At 43.5% G+C, this 19,368-nt stretch overlaps 3 protein-coding genes across 8 annotated transcripts in view; 1 reads left to right on the forward strand and 2 right to left on the reverse strand.

Annotated features, from left to right (window-relative positions):
* Window positions 1–19,368, forward strand: part of LOC126556339 (integumentary mucin C.1-like) — a 521,191-nt gene that overhangs the window by 389,390 nt on the left and 112,433 nt on the right. The window lies entirely within an intron of this gene.
* On the reverse strand, window positions 5,736–14,032 carry LOC126556041 (glucose-6-phosphate 1-dehydrogenase). 3 transcript variants are annotated; one of them, XM_050211208.1, is made up of 5 exons: window positions 13,980–14,032; window positions 7,841–8,013; window positions 7,196–7,342; window positions 6,912–7,129; window positions 5,736–6,837 (listed from the first exon to the last, which is right to left on the reverse strand). In XM_050211208.1, the coding sequence occupies exons 2-5, from the start codon at window positions 7,904–7,906 to the stop codon at window positions 5,778–5,780; spliced, it is 1,491 nt and encodes a 496-aa protein (XP_050067165.1). In that variant the 5' UTR covers window positions 7,907–8,013; window positions 13,980–14,032; the 3' UTR covers window positions 5,736–5,777. The 3 variants fall into 3 exon arrangements, with proteins under 3 accessions (XP_050067165.1, XP_050067166.1, XP_050067164.1); XM_050211209.1 differs by lacking the exon at window positions 13,980–14,032 and adding an exon at window positions 13,478–13,499; XM_050211207.1 differs by lacking the exon at window positions 13,980–14,032 and adding an exon at window positions 8,631–8,721.
* On the reverse strand, window positions 17,145–19,325 carry LOC126556006 (glycosylphosphatidylinositol anchor attachment 1 protein). Its single transcript, XM_050211162.1, has 4 exons — window positions 18,957–19,325; window positions 17,555–18,819; window positions 17,318–17,483; window positions 17,145–17,256 (listed from the first exon to the last, which is right to left on the reverse strand). The coding sequence occupies exons 1-4, from the start codon at window positions 19,323–19,325 to the stop codon at window positions 17,152–17,154; spliced, it is 1,905 nt and encodes a 634-aa protein (XP_050067119.1). The 3' UTR covers window positions 17,145–17,151.

The following is a 19,368-nucleotide window of genomic DNA, read 5'->3' on the forward strand; positions in this document are numbered from 1 at the left end:
TAGTCAGGGGAGGGGCGTGAGGGACCGAAAGTCGATTTCACACGGTAACGATCCGAAACCGGGAATGGGACGAAAGCAGAAAAAAAGAGTCGAAGCTCGGTGCCAATTAAACGAAGAGGAAAATAATTACCGGCATGCCAGTTATTTGAATTTCGAGCGTACGTTAATTTTCATTGCTTTCGCTTTTTAGCTGGCTGCGGAAGTTTGCGAATGAGTCCATGGTTTTTTTTTGTATGGCCTTCTTCTTTCATTCTTTCTGATCATTTATACCGCATTGGATCGTCCTTTGTGTTCGGATGGGCTTCGGACTTGCACGGGGTGGCATTTGTGGGATCAAATTTCTGTTTTTATTTCTCTTCCTCTTCTTAATTTTTCATCCCATTTGTTCGTGCCTTTCTCGTACCGCGATAAACAAAAAAACACGCATGATAAAGTGCGTGGCGAATGCAAAAAGTAAGGAAAATGGCCGGTAAGCTTGCAGCTTTTCCACGGGTATCGAACTCATCCATTAATCGGATGTTATGGTTTCTTCTGCTGCAGTTTCAAACGTGTGTGTGTGTGTGTGTGTGTGTGTGTCTGTGTGTGTCTTTTTTTCCTTTATCCTCCCACACTTATGCTTCAGATCCGCTCATTTCGCTCTATTTGATGCACATTAAATAACAAACTTGCGTGACAGAACAACGCCGCACAGCGCACAAACCGACAGCGCTGCCCCTGACAGTATGCAATCCGAAACACGTGCCTTACCGACAAATCGAACGCACTCACTCTTACCCAAACCCCAGGCGCGTGACCAACGATTCAAATAATTGTTGAATTTAACGGCAATATTCACCCGCATCCTACTGGCCTGCCGTATCAGCTATTCGGTATTCGCACCGGTCAGTCGGTGGAAATTTATTAATATGGGCTTAATATTTCCATAGTAATTAAAAATCTCCTTTTAGTCGATCATCCCGCTTCGCGAGGCGCGCGTATACGCTAGCGCGAAGCAAATTCAGCCAGCTTCATAAGCCGGAGGAAACAGAGTCACGGGGTTTTTTTGGGGGGGCGAAATGGATTGGCACGTTTGGGCCCATTGTGTTCTGTACGGTATTTGCTTCGCAGGAGGTTGCATTTTATTAATATCTTTGAGTTGAGTTTGCTGCTGTTCGGTTTTGATGAACATAATAAAAGCAATTTAATAAAGTGTGTGATCACAGCAAAGCTTACGGAACGGAGAATGCGTTTATAAAATCAATCAGAAATTCAATGATTTAGTGCCTTATAATTAGAGGAGATCGACGTGGATCAAGCTATTCGAGAGTGAATTACTAAAATACGATAACCATTGAATTTAAGAGGACTTTATCGATGTTTTGCATTGGTTGCATGATTTTTAATACCAAAATCATAGCTACAGATAAAAATCATCTTAGTTCTTGTTTCTTTCATCCCCCTTTTGGAAGCTTCCATGCGCTTGGTGTGTTTATTAGTGTTTTATCTTTAAGCAAAAGATATTTCTTCTGATGTAAGCATAAACTGATTATTGAGTCTTTTAAGCGATAGAGGACAACTTAAACCAGTAATTTGAGTGATTTCAAAAAAATGCTAGTCTTTGCTAATTTTTTTTTTATTTCATTTTAAAGAAAACAGTAAGAATGTACGAGCTTTGCAGCTATAAATCCAGAACGATCGAGCATTTCAAGAATTATCGAGAGACTGTAGCTGTAGGAATAGTTTTTATAAAAACTATCAGAAATCCCAACTTAAACAACACTTTTTACACTTCCATTTCCATTGCCAATGATCATTAAACTCCATCGACTTAAGTGCAATTGTTTGTGAAAATCTATGAGTTGTTGATTACTGATTGTCGACGGTTTCAACTGTTAGATGTTAGTAGGGAACGCAGTGGTGCTGCCAAACAGCTTCATTAGCTACTCCCAGACAGATGACACTGTGAGCGATTGATCGTGCATTGCTGTAGTATTAGTACACGTAGAATAGCTTCCCGAGGAAAGAAAAATACATGCCCAAATACGGTTAGGAGTTGTCGCGACCTAGAACAGGGAAACTCATGACCATATTAAGGCCCTGAACGTTGGATAAACCGTGGGCACGAGCCTGGGGACGAGAACCGAAAAGAGAAACCGTGCAAACCGTTACCGCGTCAAGATCGATTATAAAGGAGCGAAATATACGGGTTTTTACCTACGAATAAGTGTACAAAAAACCTGAGTGAACGATGGAAAGAGTATGTTTAGCCCTTCATACATGCGAAAGGATCTGCTTACGTTAAGAGCAATTAACCCAGTAAAACTGATCTTACCTGTCGATCAATTAGAAGATGTTTTTGTTATCAATTACGACAAAGACATCACTCTTTTGACTCTTTTCCTCCGCCTAGTTTAGACATACTTTCAGGCTGAAAGCGGATGCCCCAAACGATACATTTACAAGGTCCAACTTTAAGCTTTAGCAATTATTTTTAACAAACCATGAGTTTCATTCGTCATAATTTAAACGACCAAGTTATGAAGCTCTGCCCTTTCATGGAGAGCCCTGTAATTCAAAAGGGGTTGTCTTTGATGTTCCTGAAGAGACATGTACTGAGCGGGTTGAGCGTGTCCCCGGGGATCGGATCTCTCGAAGAAGAGATCGGGGCCCCTTCCATCCGGTAGTATTTACAACAACCAGTACATTTTGGGCTTCAGCTAGGGACCCTTTTTAGAGCCGGGGGCTCAACACGATCGCTCAGATCGATCCGCCTCTGATCAGACCATGTAGCTCATGAGTTAGTTCAGCTCTAGATCAGACCATGTAGCTCATGAGTTAGTTCAGCTCTAGAAAGATGCCTTAGATGGAATTTTGTACTAGACATTCTATGTACATGATCAATCACACCTGGCATGTACATTTTAGTCATCAGGCATTCCATATCAGAGGACTAGCTATCTAGTTAAGGATAATCTAAATCAAGAAATCGACTGCATAGAGACTTCATTATACAGAATAAGGATGAGGTTATTGAAAATTGAGTAGCATAATAACGGGAGACAAGGTTTCTAAAAAGTGTTCAACATCAAAAATGTTTTGTCGTCTTCCCATACAAATGGTAGGAGTCATACCACTTTAATTTGTTTTCAAATCCCTACTTTGCGAGAGAATAACGTTAAAACATAATTTATTATTTTAAAAAACCCAACAATTATCCATCCAGCGCTACCTTTCAAGATCAATCTGCGGTTTAGCTTCAACTACCCTTTGCCAAAAAAAAACATCCGACCGAACTTACCAGGCGCCTCCATCATCGAACCGAACCCATTTCCCCGCTCCGAAATAGAAACATCTTCCACGCCACGGTCACGCATCCATGTTTAATGGTTGCTCCGAGCTCCAATTTGCTGCGCCCGAATTATCTCGCCATGACGTTTAATTTCTTCCCAGCCAGCCCTCCATTTCTTCGCAGTCATTTATTATCTAATTAAGAAACGAGTGGAAAACAAATGACACCGATACGGTCGCGATAATGCGCAGGGATACCTTTCCAACTGACCGGTTCACCCGGACTCGGACTGACAGACCAAATGAAAATGCCCGAGACAAAAGCAAAACAGACAAACACACACACACACACACGCCATCACCAAAAGCTAGCCACCCACGAAATCGCGTAGCGCAATGCATTTTCCTCCGGCCCGATGCGGCAACAAACGCGTCGCATCATTAATAAATTTAATTCCTTTTTCGGTCCATCCCCCGCCCGGTCCGGTAAAGATCGTTCCAATTCGCACGAAGCTTGCGCACCATTAATCATTGATGAGTTTTTACGAAGGTTTGGGGGTAAAAGGCAGCGAAAAACGGATCCTTACTGTTGACCAGCTTGGTTCCTTTTTTTTTTTTTCTTTGCTTCGAAAACGATTCGCCGCCAGTCAACTTGTCAGAAAGCGGGAACAATACTAAACGCCACTGCTTTGCCGTATCACTCTTCCTTTTGCTGTCTCCTTTTTTTGGACCGGTTTTTTTTTTCGGTTGGATCGTGAGTGGACAATACGACGGTGTAAAGCAAACCTTTACAAAGGGAAGAAGACAGAAAAGCTTCGCTAATTTGCTTCGGTCAACGAATTCCACCTAGTCCGTCAGTATTCCGCCCAACGTCCGGTGGAACGAAGCTTCGCTCGGTCACATTGTACCTTCGGTCGCTTGCTGGCTTCGTCACATCATTCTTCGTTTGCTGTCAATTATTTTCCATTTTCGTCCCGTAAGTCACTTTAGCTAACCGTCCTGCATAATGAGACCTCGTTGCTCGTTCGAGTTCGTGACCATCGTTGTTGGCGCGCCGTACGACGACACCGCTTCAACGTCAGAACGCTGTAACGTTACATTACTGAACGCACCGGAACAAAAAAGCAAACTCAGAACTCTACTTTGATATTGGAATCCTAAAACCGGCATCGATTACTTGTATCTTAACGGTGGACACATTTTCAGCAAAGAGACCATCTTTCGTACGCCCTCCGAATGGAGTTACGGTTCGAGCGATTGCAGTTTTCTTAAGCGCATAACTTCGCTTCATGATTGATTGTCCCAACTAAATTGCACTATAATTGACCAAAACCCGGAGTTACGATTCCGTGACGAGGATCTATCGCACACTCGCTTCGAATTGCCATTCAATCGAAGGTATAGGAATAAAAATTAAATTAATCATCACAAATCTCAGCAGCGACACAACGAAAAAAAAAACGGGCATCACTCGTGACACGATCAAACCATACTGTCCACCCGATATTCTGCTTAATGATCTATTGAATGGTTGTGGCCTCGCTTGGTTCCACTTTTTTCTCCGCTCGAAGGACATCCCATCGTACGGCTCGGTGCAGAGAGCTCGTGCAGTAATTTCTTCGGCCCCACCATCTTGTGGCAATGGGAAAGCTTGACGGAATGTGTATGAAAACCATAAACGAAATATTGCCCCACATCAATAATGCCTATGCCTTGACCGGGTTCATTTCCATTTATCACAACGCCTTTTGTCCCGCGTTTTGGGGTTCTCGGTACACGAAAGAAAGCGCTTCCAAGTTTCTTCACACACACACACAAAAAAAGCGCACCCCTGAATGTTTGTATTATGTGTGCAACCCTGTTCCATCCCCCCAAAAAAAGCACATTGAAAAATTGCGCATGATGATGACAAGACAAATCGGTCACTTCTTTTTTTTTTTTTTTTTTTTGCTGTTGCTCAAATTATCCTTCCCAGGGTAGGTATGTGGATGTGATGGGAGGTAGACTTTTTTCAACGTTTCTCTGATGTTACTCTCTTGGAGCCTATCATCGTACATCCAGAGAACTTGCCGAGCACCCAGAGCAGCTCTTAACGGCGCCTTTTACCCGTTACAAACCCGATACAAGCAATCGTACGTAAGCACGGAGCATTCGGTGTTTCAACTCGTAAAAGCAATCTAATAAATATTTATACTTCTGGTGAAACGTTGAATACAGATCGTTGCATAAACAGCAATTCCGAAGTGAAAAGAAGCTTCCTTTTTTTGGATATTTATTATAAAAAAACAAAACTGTTCCGAAAATGCATTACAGATTGCCTTTGCACTGTCTTCATAGAGCTTCCGAAACTGTTAACAAACAAAACCACAGGAATGATACAGTATTAGTAGTAGTAGTCGTAGTAGTAGAAGAATGCCTAACGTTCAGTGTATAAATAAATAACAAGCCTTCTACGAAAACTATACGATACTTAAATTCGAAATTTTAAACTCCGCACACGTTAACGTTGCTCAGTGCTTCTGATGCCACTTGTACGAACCGTAGTACTTGAAGTTGTTCTCGTCACACTTCCGGTCCGCCTCCTTCGGTCCGCGCGACCCATAAATGTACTTGATCGGCTCCGGCCGTTCCCGCTCGATGTAGTGCAGCAGCGGTGTAAAGATGCGCCATGCCTCGCTCAGCTCGTCCGCACGCACAAAGTGCATCTGGGAACCGCAGAACACATCCAGTATCAACCGCTCGTACGCATCCGGCAACGCCACATCCTTGTACCGATGGCCGTACGTCAGGTCGAGTTCCGTTTCCTCCATGTCGAACGTAATACCGGGCGATTTGGTCATCATCTTCACGTACAACGCTTCGCCCGGCTGTACCCGTATGACCAGCTCGTTGCGCTTCGGTTTCCCATCGAAGATATCGCCCGGCACATCATGGTACTGGATGCGTACCTCTGCCTTCCGTTCGTTCAGTGCCTTACCACAGCGCAGTATGAACGGTACCCCATCCCAACGCTCGTTATTGATCTTCAGCACGGCCAGTGCGTACGTGGGCGTTACCGAACCCTTCGGCACGGTCGGATCGTCCAGGTAACCCATCCGCGAATCCTCATCCGCACCGCTAGTATTACCCACGTACTGTCCCAACACAACGTCCTCAATCGATAGTTCCTTGATGCTTTTCAGCACCTTCACCTTCTCGTTGCGAATGTCGTCCGGATGGCAAGTGGCCGGTTTTTCCATCGCCACCAGCGACAGTATCTGCAGCAGATGGTTCTGCATCACATCGCGAATGATGCCGAAATCGTCAAAGTACCCCCCACGGCCCTGCGTACCGAACGGTTCCTTAAACGTGATCAACACCGAGGCGACGTGCGCCCGGTTCCAGGTCGGGCTAAAGATCTGATTGCCAAACCGTATCGTCATCAGGTTCTGGACCATCTCCTTACCCAGGTAGTGATCGATGCGATACAGCTGATCTTCGGTGAACAGTTTCGCGAGATGTACGCTCAGCACGTTCGAACTTTGCGCATCACGACCGAACGGTTTCTCCACAATTATACGATTCCATCCTCTGAAATATACAGAAGAAAGTCATATTAATAAAAGAACTTTTTAAAAAGGACTCTCGGGAGATCCTTGTCTTACTTCTCTCCCATGCAAGTGTTGCGAATATGAACCGTAACGGATTCGAACACGGACGGTGGCAGCGCCAGATAGAAGAGGCGATTTGCAGCCCGTCCGACCTCGAACTTGCTGATCTCCTGGTTGAGCAGCTCAAAGTCGCGCCGGGAGTCGTAACTACCAGCGACGTAGAAGTTGACCGACCAAAACTCTTCAAACTTGTCCAGCTGATCATCCTTTACCTGTAAGTTATATCAAGAAATTGTGTGAAACAATATTCGCAGATTGATCGCGTAATGCTCCATTACCTTCATGTACTGACGACATTTCTCCTTCAGCTCGGGAATTGACAGTTTGCTACGGGCGTACCCGATGAACTTAGTGTCCGAAGGGAGCAGATTGTCACGGAACAGCCACCACAGTGTGGGATAGATCTTCTTTTTTGCTAAATCTCCCTGGAAAAGGAATTGCACTGTTCAATTACTGTGTTCTTCGTAATTCTATAATGAATTCTAATCAAATGGAGTATGGAAACCACAAGGGCACATGATACCCTATGGTTAACTGTCTGAGAGCGATCTGTTTCAGTTCTAGTTTTGATGAGTATTTATTACACTTGACTTGAAATTATGTAACTCAATAATAATTATCTAATCCAAAAGAACTTAACGATGCTCATTTGCTATAATAATATTAAAGCAAAACGATTTAAAACAAAACGATTTAAAACAAATTCGTCTTTTTTGACAGCTTAAATAAGAACTTTCAAGCAACTAGAACCACTCATCCAAATTTATTCCACGCGGTCAACCACCGTAAACGTTAAGCATACAGTTACCATAAATTATCGCTCAGAATCGGTGCACGGCTTACAAAAGGTGCTAGTTAGTAGGCCGAGGTTTGCGTGCCAGACTGGCGATGATCGCGACCCTCAACCCTCCCCCCTTACTTACCGATGCGCCAAACACAACGAAAATGTGCGGACAGTTGCAGTCAAAGTGTGTGCCTTCCGTGTCCATCGCGCTCGACTTCAGGTTGCGCCGGATGATGGCCAGTGCCTGTTCGCCGTCCAACGATTCGCCGTCAAAATTGCGGCTGTTCAAATGATGATTGCTACCGGACAGGGCTGCACGTGGTGATCGTGACGATGGCGCATGAAACGAGAGATAAACGGAAGCGAGGCTATGTAAGATGATAATTTTCTAAGCCGAGGTACGATAATTGAACGACGATCTGGGTGATCTGTAACCTGGCTGGAAACGTACCGCCGACCGTAATGTTCGCGAAAAATTAAAAACACCCAACGAAACCTTGTCGCTCACGATCCTCACACTTGTACGGCCGTGCCGCGACTAAGGTGGAACGCGTTCGCGCATTGTCTTAGCTCGAGCGCGCGCCCTAACATGCGTATTTGGTTTGATGTGTGGTTGAATTAAAAAAAAAGAGCATCAAGAAGAGCACTACGACGATATCCGATAGTGGAGGACGTCATGTGCGAATCGTGCCCCGCAAACACACACACTCATTTGGAAATCATCCACCGTAAAGCGACCAATATTGCAGTTATGGCAATGAAAAGTTGGCCATATTTTCATCCCCTTCTACAGCGATCCGTTGCCTTTCATCCACGGACTGTCTCTGTCACATGGATTGAATTTTGTTTTTGCAAGAATTCGTCAACGAAATATCTTAAAGTGCACACAACATATGTTCTCTTCTAACCACTCTTCGTTGCTCACTTACAGGACGTTTCGGCATGTTCATCCGGCACACTGGACGTTGAGTCTGTACGCGCACGGAACCGTGCATGCAGCCAGGTACTTAATCGTCTCATGTCGCGTTACTGTTTCCACCGTCACTTGTGCATCGAAATTTCCCAAACTTTGCGCAGATGGATTTACGAAAGCGAAGCTTTTGGTGGCGATAAAACGATCACTTTCGCGAAGTTATAAAAAACAAAGCCTCGTGAAAAGCGAAAGAAAAACAAAAAACACACCGCACGGTGCAATCACCACGATCGACTAACGATCGACTGGTCAGGTAACGGCTCGTTCGAAACCATGGAAGTGTGTGGCCATCCGCACCCTCCCCCAAATGCAGTATGTAACACTGTACCAGGTCATGCAATTATCCCCACCCAAACGCGGACAGGCATATATGTATCACTGCAGCCATACGAGGCGTTGCAACAAAATTTTCTACACTTGTATATATTTATATTACAACAAACTAGGATCATATTACCTCGCGCACGGTACCTTTTCGGGTCAGCCACTGCGCGAAGATCGCTGCAGTCACGTGTCGGGCACGCTTAGGTGTGTGCGCAACACAAATTGAAGATCACACCAGACGTTATTGCCGGCTGCCGTCGCAACGTGCTACTGCTGATAGGAAGGAAGCGGCGATGCGTACGGCTTCTGTGTATTAACCCGGTAAGGAAAGGGCCATCCGATTGGGTGGATGGAGCAGAACGAACTGGACCCCCCAACACATTCGTCTAGTGACGTAACGACGAGAATTTTGTTTTTACTGTGTTCCTTCCAATTTGTCAAACTCATAAGTAAGCATGGACTTGAGTTAAAATTACGCAAATTGGTAGGCAAAAAAACGACACTTTGGAGAAGGCGAAACACTACTAGTGGAGGTTACATCCGTCACACACGGTCTGCTTCGCCGATCGAGTGGATGTCTGTGTGTATGTGACTATGGTGTAACAGAAACTGACTAGTCATTTTCCACGATGGCCATCTCTCGTAAAGGTAAATATTGGGCCCGCAAACATCGTCACCGATTGGAAGATTGCACGATGGTGCGAGTATTGGATCAACCGTGAATGAAATTTCCTTTCGATGAAGCTTGTATCCGTGTGTGTTAGTGTGTGTTTGGCACTAAATGAAATAAAATAAATAATACACCTGTAGCTGGTTGTAGCAAATCATTGCTTAAATATCTTCAGCCCTATCGTGTTTTTTTTTCCTCTGTCCGATTATTATGTGTTTGACGTCAGTTTCAGTTTACTTTTAATCGAGTGTGTGTGATCAGTGACATTTATTATGGCCGTATCAGCTTTCAGTTTGTCTTTGATTAGAAATGGCATTTTTCTATTTAAGTAAACGAAAATTTTACTTAAATACTTTAAATGTGTTTTTTTATTCTAACAAATGAAACTTGTTAAAAATAATTATTATCAATAATTAAGTTATCTTGAATTGCACTAATGGTGTTAACTTTGTTAACTAATGGCAATTAACTTTGTATCTTTATATTGGCCTAATGAAGTTTTAGTTAATGCCGACGATATTTGACTTAGCTTATTTATACCAGAAAAACGGTTAATCGGTACTACGAAAAACCCTTTTGAACGATATCCTGATATTCTGATATCCTGGATCACTATCTCTAGGATATCGGGGCATCTCTCCCAAATTTTAGATAATTATTATTTTGGTTTATTGGTCCGTCGTGAATAGCTTAACGAGGCAAAAAGGATAACAATTTTCCGCATAACTTATAAAGCCTTACATAACGTAGATTAACTTCGTAGTTCGTAAGTAGACGGAGGCGTAACAATTTCTTGAATGAGAACAGAAGCATATAAAAATCGAACAGATGCGATTGCGAATTAAAATGGCGTATGTTTAGGGGAGCGTTGGCGATCGCGTGACAAGTCACATTTAGTTATGTGTGATTGTTTCAGTCCTGCTGTTGTTACAGTGAAATTTATGTGCAAAAAAACGAGCCACACGAAGAAGCCTTGACTTTCCGACCTACTAGGCCATCAAGCTGGCCATCAAATGTACGAGACTTGCTGATAACCACGTGTACTTGGATAATCAGTCCTCACTACGGGAAAACGGTTCAAATAGGATTTAAACCTGCAGTGTGAACACTGCAGAGTAGAGTAGAGGCAACACGACACTGCTGTTGCCTCTACTCTAATGGTAGAAACTCCGGAATGGATCAATGCATCCACTCCGACTGCGATGTGTAAAAGCCGGAGTATACTTTGGAAGAAATGCGGAGTAAACTCCGGAGTTTACTCCAGAGCAACTCCCGAGCAATCAGGATCAGGAGCAATCTCCTATATTAACTCCGGAGTGCGCTGCGGTATCAATTGCAGGTTACTCTGGATTACTTCGGAGTTAACTGCTGATTTGACTTAGGATTTAAAACCGAAACCGAAATCGCTGTGGATTCCGGAGTGATCCAACATTCTACTGACCAAAAAAAAGTATTTTTTCTGGAACACAAATTTGTCTATTTGTTGGTAATAATATTTTGAATAAATGAAGATGTTGAATCCAACGTAAAATCTGAATTTGAACTCGAAGTTGATATCGGAGATTACTCCGGACTACTACGGAGTAAATACTCCGTATTATTGCTGCATAAACTCCAGATTTTTCTCCGGAATACTCCGATGCAAACTCCGCATAACTCCGAAATAATACTCCGGAGTAAACTCCGGAATTCCTCGGAGTCGGATCTTTCCGACTGCAGGAAAAATGAGGATTTACCCATAACTACTCTACTCCTAACCAGGCACCATGCCAGATACTAAAATCTCTTAAGAATTTTTTCGTTTATTCCGATCGTTTTTTCTCGATCGTTTATTACGGACATTCTGACTAATGTTTCACGCTAATCACTCCATCTTAATTTAAGACTACCATACCTAATTTAGCGTTTGGAGGTCATAGAAAATCTTTACATACTTTGTTGTCATTTATTAGCCCACAATAGCATTTCGATTTTAGTTCTTTGTACAATATTGCGGCCCATTTTACAATCTATACAGCTGTTCTATGTAGGAACTACTTATTTTCTCTTCAACACATTATTCTTCAAGCAAACTGTTTCGGCCTTACTGAAAAATGGCACATGAGAGTACCAGGATTGTCATAAGACTCAAGTCACTCGGAATAGGCAAACAGAAAGGACATGCAACATAAATATTTCTAGAACAATGAGAAAAATTACAAGTAGGAGGAAATGAGACAATTCAACACATCGGACTACATTAATGAATCTTTTTCTGTCTCGCGATCGTCTATAATCGCAGTTTAGCCATAAATACTATTAGTATAAAAGGAATTTAAAGAAAAAATTTAATAACAAACTGAGCAAAATTGTTTGTTGGAATTTTTGGGCGATTATTGTTTGCCATGGACACATACTGAATCAGATTTTTTATCAAATTAGGCTTCGCATCACCGTAAAGATTAAGTCCAGCTTTCGTTAATCAAACTTACTCAAACTTTACTGAACATCGAAAGTTGCATCCAGCATTATATGGCATGATCGTAGGTGACAAACCGATTTAATGGTGACACAACCAGCAGTGAAGATGACTTTTTTTCAAACCCTCAAACCCTGATGTTTACTTGCATCATTGTGATGTAACTAGTTCAACTAGTGCTCTGTATTCCTTCTACTCTCCCTTGAGTACATTGTTGAATACCATACAACAAGTACCGTGAATCAATGTACATGCATCACAATGTTGTAGCCACCGTTAACCTTCGCTAACCTCTAGTTTCTCTACTTAAACTTGTACAAAAAAAGAGATCAACCGATTCGATTAACTTCGAGACGGCCGCATATGTACTGTCCCGGAGGAAGGTTTCCGAAGATCCGTTCACTTTCCAAACAGGCCAATAAAAGCACGAAATCAAATTTAATCCAGCAAAAATCGTGCGCAATGCTGCGAGAATTGCATCCATCTGAAACCCTTGGCCTTGAGTCCATCGAAAGCCGCAAGACAAAAAGGGAGGGGAAGGCCGTGGGGAGGAGGGGATCTGAAACGTAAACATAACCGTCGAGCAGGACGCTACGCACACCACCAGGAACGTTGCTATGCAACACATGCTGCTGTCGGCGATATTGGGTGTACAAGTAGGTTACGTTAGTGCAGGGGTCTTCATCACTGTTGGACATAAATGGAACCCTAAACGAAACATTAAAACTCTGAGTGTTCAAGGGTTTAACAACTTAAATGTTTCACAGTTTCACGGTTAATCTTGGCATACAAAAGTTTCGTTATCAAATGATATTTTTATGTAAATGTTTTTCATAAGTCATACAGTAGACAGCTCGTACAGTAGTTGGGTTCGTCATATTCGAACCAACTGTTTGGACATTTTTAATTCTACTTCTCCCGCTGTATAACTAAGTAACTGATACTAACAGCTTTGGTGTACTTCTTTGTTTCAAACAAATAAGTCACAATACATAAAACCACATCTTCTTGAAATATAAGGAAAAATCGTTCAAACCATAAAAAATTCAGACTGTTGGATATATTTTTTGAAATCTGTCCAGTCACGTGAAGTTTCCAATCACTTGTTCATACACCCAACACATTACACGCACACCTTGATCCGCGCATACGCAGCACGACGCGCAGATTACGCGTACCGGCAAGTCGCCCTTTCCAGATTTCTCCTTGCCCAACTATACCCCCCCCCCCCCCCCTCTTGCACCCTTCCCCACGAACATTTTTTCCCTTACCATCAACATTCCACATGACGTATGACTAATGTCGCTACTAGCCACGCTTTATCGGCACCACCAACGGTGTGCGAATTTACCCTTGTCCCAAAGTCACATTCACCACAAATCCGAAACGTTCTTCTACGAGGCACAATGCTCGAATGACCTCCGGCGATCGCGACCACTCTAGCAGGCACCAGGGGCACCACCGCACAGAGGGGTTCGCTCTGACCTTATCTCACCAACGGCAGCCACTGCTGGAACACGCCACGAACGCAGTCAGCCTGTCTCGTTCGCGTTACCCACCTCTTCTTGGATGTGTTCTTGGGCCTGATCAGTCGAATCACGTGAGGTTAAGTTCAGGATTCTTTGCAATCCTAATCCACCCAAGGTATGTTGGCACGTCCGGCGCAAAGCTCAATTAACCCTACCGACCGTCCACACGGAACTACGCCGCCGCAGTACAACATTATCGCGATCGCGTTTATTTGTTCTTATCGTTTCTGTGTTGATGCTGAAGATGACGCGATTTTTGTTTTTTGCAGGTGTGTTAATTATTGCCGCATGGTGGGCTGGCAGGCCGTTGCAGTTTTTGTTTACCTGTTGCCCTTACAGCAGCGGACCCATTGGATGACGATGATTTTGCAGGATTCATGGTGCCGATGGGTGCGATAATCGGGGAGCCAGATGGGAGGCAGTCGTACAGCAAATGGCACAGCTTTGAAGGTCGGCAAGCAAGGTGGGAGGTAAGGCTAATACGCACAAACGAATCTCAACGCGGCGAACGACAACGCAACACAACCGCACAGCACAAAAGAAACGACGAAAATAAGCGACCGGACTGATCGCTTCGCTGAGTTCACCCCTCGACTCGTAACGCAATCTTTGCCAGCCGTGATCTTGATGCGCGCTCGGTTCTTTGGCCGTTGTTAGGAGTGCAGGGTTCGTCACCTTAAGCGGTGGGGGTTTAAAATTTTAAAATTCTGTTCAATTGAAATTTACTAAAAAAAAAAAAAGAGCACGGTTTACACAGTAAACAATTGAATTGAATTCTAAAACATTGAAATGAACAGTTCAGCTACTTCGATTTGTTGCTCAATTTAAAACGTATAAACACTTTATAAATTACAACATTCTTTAGCAAATGCTGATTACTACTTTTGTGCACTTAGGTTTTAAGACCACTAATTTAGACTAACTTGAATAGCGAGGGAACTAATTGAATGGAATGACACTATCTCTCTCCCCTTCTTCATAATCGGACAAGATATTGTTTATCACTTCAAACCATTAGCGACGATACTTCCTACCTTACAACAACAAAAAAGTGCTATAAAATAAAACGTGGTCGGAAGTGTATTCATTTAACGATACGCGCCTGATGGCATTATCTTATCCAAACAGAGCTCCAAGCTCAAACAAACTTCAGTGAGCAAACTTATCACTTTACACTTATCACCATTATGGCTCATGAAATCATAGCACATCAATTTGATAGACATCGGCCGGATAGGATAATGAAATATTAAATTTTGAGTAGAGTCTTTTCCATATGGCCGTATACTTTTCTTCTTCTTCTTCTTGGCTTAACGACCTCTAAGATCATGCCGGCCATCTAATGGCTTACTAGACTTGCTGATACCACGTACGTAGTTGGATAGTCAGTCCTCACTACGGGGGGACGGTCCGGATGGGATTCGAACCCCGTCCCTGCCGTTTGAAGACCGGCGCCGCTGTCGCATCACCACCGGGCCGCCCTACTTTTATAACAAAGAAATAGTAAAAGTTCCTAGTATATTCTTCTTCTTTAACGTCCATATATTAGATCACGCCGGTCATCTGTCTGCTTACTAAATTTGCTGATACTACTTAGTTGGTTGGTCACTCCTCACTACAGGACAGCGGTCTGGATGGGATTTGAACCCCGGATTTTGCCGTGTGAAGTCAGGCGCCACTGTCACAATACCACCGGGCTACAGTTGCTAAAATATTATGGAGTAATTTTAAAAGTACAGATCGATGGGACCATAAGACCTTCCGGTGGTCATGAAACTACCAAGCAAGCAAACAAGCAAAACCCATATTTTTGACCATCCAAACCTGGAGAGGACTCGAAAGAGCGTTTTTGTTAGAATAGCAGGTATTGAATCCCGTCCGGATCATCTCCCCATACTCCATACTCAGGGCTGACTATTCGGCTACGGGTACAATTAAGCTAAGGGATATGGCATGCAAAAAGCTCTCGATATTTTAGAGTACATCACCAATTTCTTCGCGAAATGGAAGCGGGATTAATTCAACACTGGTCTGATGTCACTATCAATTCTAGAAATCAGTATTATTTACCAAGGATACTTTAAGAAAGGGCGAAAAAAGTTGTATAATTAGTAAGCTTTGGCATCATCTGAAATGCAGTTAAATATTAAAATATTCTGTTCAATATTAAATTGATTTCTGCCCTTCACTTTCGCCCCAACAAACAACCCCTTTCCAACAATCTCCAGGAAGGACCTGCGAACGCACCATCCAAAATCACAGACAAATGGCTAACGAAGATATATATATAAATCTGTCGAAATCTGACGAAATAGGACGATCGGTTGTTCGTACGTACATTCTTCATCGTTTCTAAGTACGTGGAATCGGTGCCACTGATTACGGTGCACTGCCACATACGCACACACAACCCTCGATACAACCCCTTTTTTTCAAATGTTTAGTTACGCATGTGCCCTACGTTCCCGGAAACTGCACCACCATCCAACATGCAAGCACACATACGACGGGCAAAAGTTCGGTGAGAAGAATTCCAATTTTCATATTTTCCTTCGTATTAGCATAATTTCACGTTTCCCATCCAGCGCGCCAGTTCCACAACCTGTTCGTTAGTATCAACGATACGTTGCCGAGGGTTCCAAGCAAGGAGTTCTTCTCCGGACAAACATATCTCCAACGCGGTGTGCTGCTACCTTCCCGGGCGAATGTGTGTATGCACTCGGAAAAGTCCCCAAACCACCACCAACCGGAGCGATGCAACATCCATCTCCGTTTCTTGTGCAACGGTTGGGGGAAGCCGGTTGGAGTAACAGCTCGTGAAGCGGGGATTATGTTTGCTTTTGCTAGCAAGTTTTCCACTTTGGCTTCTGATACGGAACCTTTTCCGACATGCAACTGTACTGTGCAAACCGTACGTCAAACAAAACCTGCAGGCAGATCGTAAGAAAAGCGTACATCGCTGTGCGTCGACTTCCAGATAAAAGGAAGGCTTACTTAGGAAAAGGAAAATCGTGTAATAGTGTATAAAGGTGAAAGATGAATCGTGCTGAAAAGGCTAGAATTCCGACTAAGCTTCTTCGGTGCATCTAACCGTCTTTCTGTGGTAGAAGCATGTAGCGTTATCGTTATTAAAAATGTGTGCAAAGAATTCGTTTTGGCAAGGATTTACCCTGCCCCAGCCATTTCAAATATTGAAAGGGTTTAAACAATGGAATTGCAATATTAATTTCAGATTATAACACACTTCCGTATTGTCAATATGACCGATTCATTTAAAATTGATCTTATATTGACATTAAAATTGTAGGTATTCTACTTTGAATCTATTACTTCACTCAAATACTCTTATCAAATTTTTATGGCATATAAATCAATTGTTTACAGCAAAATCGCATAAATACTTACTCGCAAAAAGGTGAATTATTTCGGAAATGGATTGAATTTGTATGTTTCAGTTAACCTTTCATCTACCATTTTATATTTGGTTTGTCAGCCCCTAGCTGTTCCTTTGCTTAGTCTCTGGGAAAAGAAGCACCCACAGCAGAATCCAGCATGGGACGAAAATGAGCGATACCATATCGAACAACCAGTTCCCGTAGATCTAATAAGGAAGAGCGTGTTAGAAATCCCACAACCGAATAGAAAATTAAATGTATAATTACCATTGAATCCACAACAGAGTAAGTAAGTGCATCCTGTGTAGCTGTCAGCGCTTTGTTTAGCAAAGGTTTAAGGGCTAGCTCCGGGAAAAGGTGCCACGTGAGTCCAACCAGCACGCAGTATAGTACCACCAAGGGATTTATCAGCATACAGGACAATCTTGAGAAGCTGAAACAATGAAACGAAAGAGAATTTAGGAAAAAAAAATCCATCAGTCCCACAAAAAAAACTACACTTACACCATAGCGCCACGTGATATGCCTGGTCGGATCAGAATTATAAACGGGACCAGAAAAACGGATAGGCTGAACCCAAGGGAAAAGTTTAACATTCCCACAGCCAACAGGACGGTTCCGAGCTCGAGCAAAACGGCTACATGTAGCGCTTCTCCGTTGATGCCACTCACAGCGCCGAATGCCGGCAGGGTTAGGGAAATAACCAGTACCGTCACAATCAAAAGAAACAATCCAAACTGTGTGGAGAGATTAGCCTCGTACAGATAATCGCTGACTGCTTTACTGTGCGGTAGAAAGAATGCCAATGCTCCAATCGAGTGCGCCACTAGCAGTACAATACCCACAGAAAAGTATCCAATTTCTGAGGAGTTTTTCTGTTTTAGTTCCGCTTCCTCCTGTCCGTCTACGTCCTTCTCATCAGCGGAGTAGTACATCGACAGGTAGTGAATAAAGGCTTTGATCAACAGAGCACCGGCCATCAGTGCTAAGCTGGGCATATAATCTCCAATCGAAACGAACCGATCGTTCGACACCAACAGGTAGAAGAAAAAGCTCTGATGAAATCGCTCCAACAGATTGTTCAAGCTACGGCTAATACCTTCAATGATTCGTAGCATCGAACCGATCTCTTGGAACTGTTGCTGCGCCTTTTCTCGCTCCACTGCTTCCAGCGTTAGCGCTTCGATTCCGTACTTGTGGAAAAGTCCATGATTACCCGTCGGTACTCCGCTCGCTTGGGAGAAAACCATCGACAGTAAGTTCAACAGTTTGTCCTGATAACGAAACGATCGTTTCGGGCTCGAAGATGCTTGCTTATATCCGGCGATGATACCATTTTTCGAAGACAGTTTCTGCACCAGATTGTGTAGGTCCAGGTTCGGGAGTTGTCCATTTAGTCCTTCAATTTTTAAATTTATATGACTAATGTCTAAGCTTTGCACTTCCAGATTAATGGCTGCCTGAATGGATCCGGCTCGTGCCCGTAGCATGCCCGAGTCGAGGATGCGACCTTCCTCGCCACCATGGTACGCTTCCAGCCAGGCCTGCATACCCAACTGTTCCTGCTCCGTAACGAGGAAAATAATATCCTTTGCCCAGTATTTCTTTTTGCGTGCAAAATCTGCAAATGCCAACATCAATGGCACTCCGGCAGATACATCCGTGTGAACGGTTTCTGGCGGTCGGTACGGGACGCTTATTACAATCGATTCAGTCGATGCAATCCTTGGTGCGCGTAGTATTCCGAACACGTTTTCTCCTTTAAAACGCTAAAAATAAAGAAAGTTATGTCATTAATAGCTAATACGGCTGCCATCCAACGGTTCCGCACGGTCCCTACGATTCCAGAAAACCAATCACGAATAGCTACTACAAGGTAACACAAAATCTATCAACCGGAACTTACCTTGCCACCAGCGAACGGATAGTTGAGTGTAAAGTTGTGCGTGTGTGTTTCTAGCCCAAAGCGTCGCATCTTGGCCAGCAGCCAAGGATAGGGTAAACTCTTCGAATAGCTTTCCCGCTCCCGCTGCAGTTCGGCCGACAGTGTTTTGACCAGATTGACCGTTTCCATTTCCAGCTCGGAATTTACCAATCCGGGCAGCAGTGCATTCTCCGAGAAGTAGGTGCCGGAGTTGAAGTTAGCATCCGGCAGGGCACAGAAAAAGCCAACGCCCAACAGGTACAGTGTTAAGCAGATGGCCGTATTGTAGCGCACCAGCTTTCGGCAGTATTTTGCCTTTTGCGAAATCGATGGGTTAGTTAGCAAACCCATCGTGCCCGGACACACGGTTAACTTGTTTTGTGGGGTTTCCTGT

Source organism: Anopheles maculipalpis, chromosome 2RL (genome assembly GCF_943734695.1).
Source record: "Anopheles maculipalpis chromosome 2RL, idAnoMacuDA_375_x, whole genome shotgun sequence".
Classification (NCBI taxonomy): Eukaryota; Metazoa; Arthropoda; class Insecta; order Diptera; family Culicidae; genus Anopheles; species Anopheles maculipalpis.

Bases quoted from the DNA above. Each gene is read 5' to 3' on its own strand.
- LOC126556006 (XM_050211162.1), bottom strand. From the start codon at position 19,325: ATGGGTTTGCTAACTAACCCATCGATTTCGCAAAAGGCAAAATACTGC. The intron at 17,484-17,554 runs GTAAGTGTAGTT...TCATTGTTTCAG, and splicing joins ATATCACGTGGCGCTATGGT to CTTCTCAAGATTGTCCTGTA. The intron at 17,257-17,317 runs GTAATTATACAT...CTTCCTTATTAG, and splicing joins ACTCTGTTGTGGATTCAATG to ATCTACGGGAACTGGTTGTT.
- LOC126556041 (XM_050211207.1), bottom strand. From the start codon at position 8,721: ATGAGACGATTAAGTACCTGGCTGCATGCACGGTTCCGTGCGCGTACA. The intron at 8,014-8,630 runs GTAAGTGAGCAA...CACCACGTGCAG, and splicing joins TGAACATGCCGAAACGTCCT to CCCTGTCCGGTAGCAATCAT. The intron at 6,838-6,911 runs GTAAGACAAGGA...TGTATATTTCAG, and splicing joins AACACTTGCATGGGAGAGAA to AGGATGGAATCGTATAATTG.